Below are 9,058 nucleotides of genomic sequence, written 5' to 3'. Positions count from 1 at the left end.
CTCCTTTCTTTATCACCCCATTGCTTGGCTATTCATTAAACTGAATTATGGGTGTGGTGAGGGGTGTATTTATAGGCATTTTGAGGTTTGGGAAACTTTGCCCCTCCTGGTAGGATTGTATATCATCCCATACGTCACTAGCTCATGGACTCTTGCCAATATGAAAGAAATGAATTTATCAGGTAAGTTCTTACATAAATTATGTTTTTTTCATGGTTGTGTGTGTGTTTGTGGGGGGTGATAAATAGTGTTTTTTTGTGTTTTGCAATATGTTCAAATTTGAATGAATGCGCACACATTTTAGCAACTTGACCAAAAATTGTACAAGTCAATTTTTTGGTGCCCACTGCTCAAAACAAATTAGAAAGAACATTGCACCTGCCTAAAACTTTTGCACAGTACTATGTGTGTGTATATTATATATATATATATATATATATATATATATATATTATATATATATAATATATATATATATATATATATATATATATATTTTTATTTTTTTTTATTTTTTTTTTATTTTATTTTTTTTTTACTTTTTTTTATTATTATTATTATTTATATATTTATTTATAAAATATTTTACCAGGAAAGATACATTGAGATTTCTCTTGTTTTCAAGTATGTCCTAGGTCCACAAAACATTGCATTGATACAATAGGGTACAATAAAATACAAAAACAATAATAATACACAATATATGCAAAAATTTAACATAGAACAGGTAGGAAATATATAATTCACCATGATAGGTGCATTATGTTTTGATATATGTAGAGAGGGATCTCTTAAAGGATATTAGGCTTGGGGAAGGTTTGAAAGTGTGCGGGAGGTCGTTCCATAATTGTGGAGGAGGATCGAGCTGCTTTGTTTTTGTATTTAGGCAAGCTAAATAATATGCTGGTACTGGATCGGAGGTTATAGGAGGTGGGAACAGCCGGGGAGAGCATTCTGCTCAGGTAGGGTGGGAGCTTCCCAGAAAGGCTCTTAAACACAAGGCAGGAAAGATTGAGGGTGCGTCTGGATTCCAGCAACAGCCAGTTTAGTTGTTTTAGCATGTCACAATGGTGGGTCCTGTAGTTAAATTGTAGCACAAAGCAGCAGAATGAGTTATACAATGTATTAAGTTTATTAAAGGGACAGTCTACACCAGAATTGTTATTGTTTAAAAAGATAGATAATCCCTTTATTACCCATTCCCTAGTTTTGCATAACCAACAAAGTTATATAAATACACTTTTTACCTCTGTGATTACCTTGTAGCTAAGCCTCTGCAAACTGCCCCCTTATTTCAGTTATTTTGACAGACATCCATTTTAGCCAATCAGAGCTTGCTCACTTGATCTCCATGTGCATGAGGACAGTGTTATCTATATGACAAACGTGAACTAACACCCTCTAGTGGTGAAAAACTGTAAAAATGCTCTGAGAGAAGAGGCAGCCTTCAAGGGCTTAGAAATTTGCATATGAACCTCCTAGGTTTAGCTTTCAACTAAGAATACTAAGGGAACAAAGCAAAATTGGTGATAAAAGTAAATTGGAAATATATTTAAAATTACATTCTCTATCTGAATCATGAAAGTTTATTTTGGACTAGACTGTTCCTTTTTAAGGTGAGTTTGCGGTGCAGGTGCATATACTACATCCCCATAATCAATTATTGGCATCAGCATTTGCTGTACAATCTTTTCCTTTACTGTAGGGCTGAGGCAGGATTTGTTTCTGTACAGGGCACCTAATTTTGGATAAAGTTTAGGTGCAAGTTTTTTCTATGTGGAGGCCAAAAGATAGATTGGGTCTAACAACATACCCAAGTATTTGAAAGAGTGGACTGCGGTCAGTGTGAAATTTGATTTTGTTTTGATGCATAGATGGGAATTTAGTAGTTTGTGTAATTTAGATCCCGTTCAAAAGATCATTGTGACCATTTTGTCAGTGTTTAGGAAGAGTTTGTTTTTTAAGATCCACTTTTCAACCTCTGTGAACCGGTCTTGGAGCACTGCTTCAAGCTGTGGCAGATCGGAATTGTTTGCATAGATTACCGTGTCATCTGCGTACATGTGTACAATTGAGGATTTGCAGACATTAGGCAAATCATTTATAAATTATGTGAATAGTAGGGGGCCGAGAATGGAACCTTGGGGAACACCACACGTGACTGGTATATATGCAGTGATGAGAACTGTAACTGCTTTGTCCAAACTTTAAAGGATCACTCAATGCAGTAGAACTGCATAATTAATTTAACACGTGCATAATAAAAAGACAATGATTTAACACCTACTTTGAATTTCAAATAAGCGTAGATTTTTTTCTGACACATTTATTTTTTCTCCCATTGTCCGGCCCCCTGTATCATGTGACAGATATCAGCCAATCAAAGACTAGTATACATATAACCTTTGAGCTTGTGCACATGATTAGTGGGATCCCAGAAGTGTTTTTATAACAAGATTGTGCAAAATTTGATGATGGAAGTAAATTGGAAAGTGTCGCTCTATCTGAATCATAAAAGTTTATTTTGACTTGAGCGTCCCTTTAAATAGTACTAAATAAGAATTATTACGAGATGCAGTAATATCCATGCTATCCTTTGTTTTTCTCTCTTGTTGATAGGATGCCGAGGAGTCTGGGATAATATAACATGTTGGCACAAAGCTAAGGTTGGAGAAACAGTCAATCTCTCTTGCCCAGAAATTTTTCTTAATGTTTTCAATAGACAAGGAAAGCAAGGTAAGTTATATTTCAATACATTGTTATTTTGCAGGAAATAAAATATTAAACACTTTTTAAAAAAAAAATCATGATTTTTGTGTTGCTTTAAACAGATCTGAAGAATAATTAACCAGCTTTAGACAATACTTTATTTTTGGGGGATTTAAAGTGTGTGTCACATGCAGACAATAAGATAAAAATCCCTTTATTACCCATTCCCCAGTTTTGCATAACCTGCACTTTTTACCTCTGTGATTACCTTGTGTCTGAGCGTCTGCAGACTGCCCCGTTATTTCAGTTCTTTAGACAGATTTGCATTTTACCCAATCAGTGCTGGCTCATAAATAACTACACAGGAGTGAGCACAATGTTATCTAAATTTCACACATGAACTAGCACTATCTAGCTGTGAAAACTGTCAAAATGCATTGAGATAAGAGGCGGCCTTCAAGGGCTTTGAAATTAGCATATGAGCCTACCTAGGTTTAACTTTCAACAAAGAATACCAAGAGAAGAAAGCAAATTTGATGATAAAAGTAAATTGTAAATATGTTTAAAATTGTATGCCCTATCTGAATCATGAAGTTAATTTTGGTTTAGACTGGCCTTTTAGGCTGTTATTTTTTTTTTTGGGGGGGGTGGTTTGACGATAACAGGATTTGCAGTTGGTCATAAAGAGACGGTGTACTTTTATTTTTTTTATCCTTTACCAAGAGTGTGTGCATTACATTTTTACAAATAGCTGTTTTACCTTTATTTTTACATTTGAATAACTAATTTTCCTAAATTTCCACCTATACAAAAAAAATGGAATACTGCAGAAATGGCTACAGAAAAGCTATGCAAACAAAACAGTATAAGAAGGAATGAACCTCACAGTGGGGGATGGGAGAGAGAGAACAATACTTGTTAACGGCTGTTTCTGTATCAGCTTTAAATAAATATACTATTATTTTCTGCTTGCCTGAGTACACTGTCTTTTTAAATCCTGATTGCTCATTGGCAGAAGTACTACTGCTTATTGGTGGGCCGTAACACACCTTACAAGGATACAAACAAAATAATAGTTTTCTCTACACAAACAGCTGCTTTACAAAAAACAAATCTGTATACATTTTACTATACCCTCCTATAACGGCAACAAATAAAAAATGGCTTTATTTGTGTCTTTAACAGCTATGTTTAAAATAGCTACCATGGACAGTATTGAAGGCAGAAAAAATATTAGCTCTTCTATTTTTTTCATATTACAAAGTTATTATTTATTGATCATTTGATCGTATAGGGTGCGCTTACGTCTGCATGTCACATAGCGCTGGTTTACTAAATCCCTAGACTTCTATTGGGATGCGCAGTAAAATTCATACTGTATATCGCTCAAGCACTAAGCCACTACCAACGGCACCCTAAGCAGATGGTGCACAAGTAGTAGAGTTCTTCATGTAGCTCTGTGCTATACTTTTAATAATAATTTACTTCAGGAATAAAAAACGACTACATTTTACAGCAGAATGTTTGGATTGTGGTTAAGCTCAGCACTTAACTCATTACTTGCAATACGAGGGACATTAAACACTAAATAAATGCTAGAAAGAGTGACGCAGAAAAGATTAATCTGAGAATAACATGTAGATGTATTTTTTTAAGTTTCATTAGCTGTTTAAATATTGACAAAATAAGTGTAAAGTTTTAGTGTCTATAAAGCAATGGGAGCTGCCATGTTGTAACTTAGGTTACCTTCTCTGCTGTGACCAATTAGAGACAGTTATAAATAGGTCATTAAAGTGTGCAGCCAATGGCTGTGTGGAATATAACAGTGTTCTGCACTTTAATTTCTTAGAGGAACTGAAAAGCTCACAATTTCAGAATTGAATTACAGGAAAGGGGAACAAAATAAATAATGAAAGTATATTGCAGAATTGGTTTTATATACAATTTGTCATTTTATATTATAATCTCAAAATGTTTAATGTCCCTTTAATATCATGTAGCCTGTCTCAGGCCTTCTAACTGATGAGATGGGCCACTCTTGGACCCATTAAGACAAAAGGACTCACAAGCAAAGAAGGCAGATGATAAAATAGGGGACCACTTTTGGATCCCAATGTAAAGCGAAACCTCATTTTAATAAGTTTAAATGTGAAAACCGGGAATAGCTTCAAAGGAAAGAAAATATAGAAGATCAATTGAGCTAAACCTTAGTACGTAAAATCTATTCCTATAGATAGTGCTCATTATAAAGAAAGTCACAAAGATAGTGCATTATAATAGTGAGCTAGAAGTGCAACATATTAACTGGTATAATTCAGAGTGCTTAGAAACAATATGCAAACTGGGAACAGGATCAGAGCCACTAGAGGCATAAGTATAACATATATATAAAACAATATACTATAGTCATCTCAAATAGGGTGAACAGGAGTTCCCTCTTATAAAGTAAAATAAAAAGTATTCCTGTTCTGGCATAGAGATCCTATGATGCACATAGGGGAATGAATACCACCATTATTTTAAATAGTTTCTAAAATTATAGCGTTTAAAAGTAAGGAGTTGGGGAACATCAAAAAGTGTAACCTTACACAGTAGCACATGGGGTACCAAATAAGATTGAATAGGTAAATATGGAATTAAGTGAAATGAAATTGCAGTAAATTGGTTTGACATTAGCAAAGGAAAGAGGGTCCGCTGCCCTTGCCGCAGGCAGCAAACCCTTAATGTAGGACTTGTGATGTTGCCCAAGTATATATGCTATTTAACACGCAATTTACTTTTATCATCAAGTTTGCTTTGTTCTCTTGGTATTTTTTTTATAAAAGCTAAACTTAGGTAGGCTCAGGTGCTAATTTCTAAGCCCTTGAAGGCCACCTCTCATCTCAGTGCATTTTGACAGTTTTTCCCAGCTAGACAGCGCTAGTTCATGTGTGCCATATAGATAACATTGTGCTCACTCCCGTGGAGTTATTTTTGAGTCAGCACTGATTGGCTGAAATGTAAGTCTGTCAAAAGAGCTGAAATAAGTGGGCAGTTTGCAGAGGCTTAGATACAAGGTAATGACAGAGAAAAATGAATGTCAGAAAAAGTTTGTAGCCTAGATCTACTTCCCATTTCAACATTAATCCAGCTTTTTTGCAGTATAAATTGTACCTCTCAATTCTCCGTTAATCAATATTAGTTTTATTTTATGGGGTCAATTTATTATAGTGCGAGCGGACATGATATGATGTAGCGTATCATGTCCGCTGCACATCGATAAATGCCGACAGCATACGCTGTCGGCATTTATCATTGCACCATCAGTTTATCATTGCACCAGCAGTTCTATTGCTGGTGCAATACCGCCCCCTGAATATTTGTGACCAATCAGCCGCTAGCAGGGGTGTCAATAAACCCCATCGTATACGATCGGGTTGATTTTTGTCCGCCGCCTCAGAGCAGGCGGAGAGGTTATGGAGCAGCGGTCATAACCTGAAGGCTCGCCGGAAATACGGGGCATCAAGCTCCGTACGGAGCTTAATAAATATGCCCCTATGAGAAAACAGCATAAGTTGGAATCTGGATAAATGTTTCTCTAACAATTATTTTTTGATAATGCTCAAAACTAATTGTTTTATATCAACTATCCTATATATAATCTTTCATATTTACAATTTAGCAAATGGTAAATGTGAGGTTTTTGGAGATGCAATGTTTAATGGTTTTAATACTGTTCTCTTCAACACTAGTTTATTTTAAAAACATATTTTAACTTTCAAGAGATAATGGCTTTCATTTAAGAAGCTGCAGACAGACAAGGTTCACAGGCAGTAAACCTGTGTGCCTGAAATTGCCGCTCCTGTGCAACTGCACCAACTGCCCTTGTGCAACTAACTGAGCGAGAATAGGGGTTGTCAACCACCCTAGTTGATCTGTCTGGGTGATTTGAATCCCCCACCCCTATGGTGGCAGAGAAGTTAGGACGTCTTTTGACTGCTTCTTCTTGACTTGCAGTTGTAGGCTCCATCTTCATTAGTAGTGCCCAATATATTTTTCATTCCTAAATTACTCCCCATTGCATGGGCAATGCTTTCCATAAGTCTGTTCTAAGCTATTTCTTATTTCTAAAATCTTTATATCTAGCTTTCAACAAAGTGATTATGATTTTATATTATTTGAAAACTACCCAGTGTCAATATTCAATAGATTAACATCTGACATTAAATAGTTTTTGGTATTTCAGAAATTTGACTGACTAGAAAATACTGATTAAATTGCTCAACAATGAAAATTTGATGACTTGAAAATACTTACGCCTAGATTTAGAGTTTTGCGTTAGAAGGGGTGCCTTAGCTACGCGTGCTTTTTTTCCCCCGCGCCTTTTAAATACCGCTGGTATTTAGAGTTCACAGAATGGCTGCGTTAGGCTCCAAAAAGGAAGCGTACAGGCATATTTACCGCCACTGCAACTCTCAATACCAGCGGTGCTTACGGACGCGGCCAGCTTCAAAAACGTGCTTGTGCACAATTCCCCCATAGGAAACAATGGGGCAGTTTGAGCTGAAAAAAAACCTAACACCTGCAAAAAAGCAGCGTTCAGCTCCTAACGCAGCCCCATTGTTTCCTATGGGGAAACACTTCCTAAGTCTGCACCTAACACCCTAACATGAACCCCGAGTCTAAACACCCCTAGCCTTACACTTATTAACCCCTAATCTGCCGCCCCCGCTATCGCTGACCCCTGCATTTTATTATTAACCCCTAATCTGCCGCTCCGTACACCGCAGCAACCTACGTTATCCCTATGTACCCCTAATCTGCTGCCCCTAACACCGCCGACCCCTATATTATATTTATTACCCCCTAATCTGCCCCCCCAATGTCGCCGCTACCTACCTACAATTATTAACCCCTAATCTGCCGACTGTACCTCACTGCTACTATAATAAAGTTATTAACCCCTAATCCGCCTCACTCCCGCCTCAAAAACCCTATAATAAATAGTATTAACCCCTAATCTGCCCCCCTAACATCGCCGACACCTAACTTCAATTATTAACCCATAATCTGCCGACCGGACTCTAATCCTAACACTAACAACCTCCTAAATTAAATATAATTTTTATCTAACAAAATAAATTAACTCTTATTAAATAAATTATTCCTATTTAAAACTAAATACTTACCTGTAAAATAAACCCTAATATAGCTACAATATAACAAATAATTATATTGTAGCTATTTTAGGATTTATATTTATTTTACAGGCAACTTTGTATTTATTTTAACTAGGTACAATAGCTATTAAATAGTTAATAACTATTTAATAGCTACCTAGTTAAAATAATTACAAAATTACCTGTAAAATAAATCCTAACCTAAGTTACAATTAAACCTAACACTACACTATCAATAAATAAATTAAATAAAATACCTACAAATAAATACAATTAAATAAACTAACCAAAGTACAAAAAACAAAAAAAGAACTAAGTTACAAAAAATAAAAAAATAATTTACAAACATTATAAAAATATTAAAACAATTTTAAGCTAATTACACCTACTCTAAGCCCCCTAATAAAATAACAAAGCCCCCCAAAATAAAAAATGCCCTACCCTATTCTAAACTAAAAATTGAAAAGCTCTTTTACCTTACCAGCCCTTAAAAGGGCCTTTTGCGGGGCATGCCCCAAAGAAAACAGCTCTTTTGCCTGTAAAAAAAAACATACAATACCCCCCCCAACATTACTACCCACCACCCACATACCCCTAATCTAACCCAAACCCCCCTTAAATAAACCTAACACTAAGCCCCTGAAGATCTCCCTACCTTGTCTTCACCACGCTGGGTATCACCGATCCATCCAGGAGATGGTCCGAAGTCTTCATCCAAGCCCAAGCGGGGGCTGAAGATATCCATCATCGGGCTGAAGAGTTCCATCATCCGGCTGAAGTCTTCATCTAAGCCCAAGCGGGGGCTGAAGATATCCATCATCGGGCTGAAGAGGTCCATCATCCGGCTGAAGTCTTCATCCAAGCCCAAGCGAGGGCTGAAGATATCCATCATCGGGCTGAAGAGTTCCATCATCCGGCTGAAGTCTTCTATCAAGCGGCATCTTCAATCTTCTTTCTTCCGGATCCATCTTCATCCCGCCGACGCGGAACATCCATCCTGGCCGGTGACTTCCCGACGAATGACGGTTCCTTTAAGGGATGTCATCCAAGATGGCGTCCCTTGAATTCTGATTGGCTGATAGGATTCTATCAGCCAATCGGAATTAAGGTAGGAAAATTCTGATTGGCTGATTGAATCAGCCAATCAGATTCAAGTTCAATCTGATTGGCTGATCCAATCAGCCAATCAG

The 9,058-nt window shown here is 36.6% G+C and overlaps 1 protein-coding gene across 1 annotated transcript in view; it reads left to right on the top strand.

Moving 5' to 3' along the window:
• The first annotated feature begins 2,419 nt into the window (after nt 1-2,419).
• The window catches only part of VIPR2 (vasoactive intestinal peptide receptor 2), a 254,823-nt gene continuing 248,184 nt past the window's right edge, over nt 2,420-9,058 (top strand). Inside the window, exons 1-2 of the mRNA XM_053715672.1 lie at nt 2,420-2,426; nt 2,620-2,736. Coding sequence (XP_053571647.1) covers nt 2,420-2,426; nt 2,620-2,736 — 124 coding nt within the window. The remainder of the gene's footprint in view (nt 2,427-2,619; nt 2,737-9,058) is intronic.

The sequence above is a fragment of the Bombina bombina genome, chromosome 5 (assembly GCF_027579735.1).
Source record: "Bombina bombina isolate aBomBom1 chromosome 5, aBomBom1.pri, whole genome shotgun sequence".
Classification (NCBI taxonomy): Eukaryota; Metazoa; Chordata; class Amphibia; order Anura; family Bombinatoridae; genus Bombina; species Bombina bombina.
Note: the sequence above shows the minus strand (reverse complement) of the source record. Positions and strands in the feature narration are given on the sequence as shown.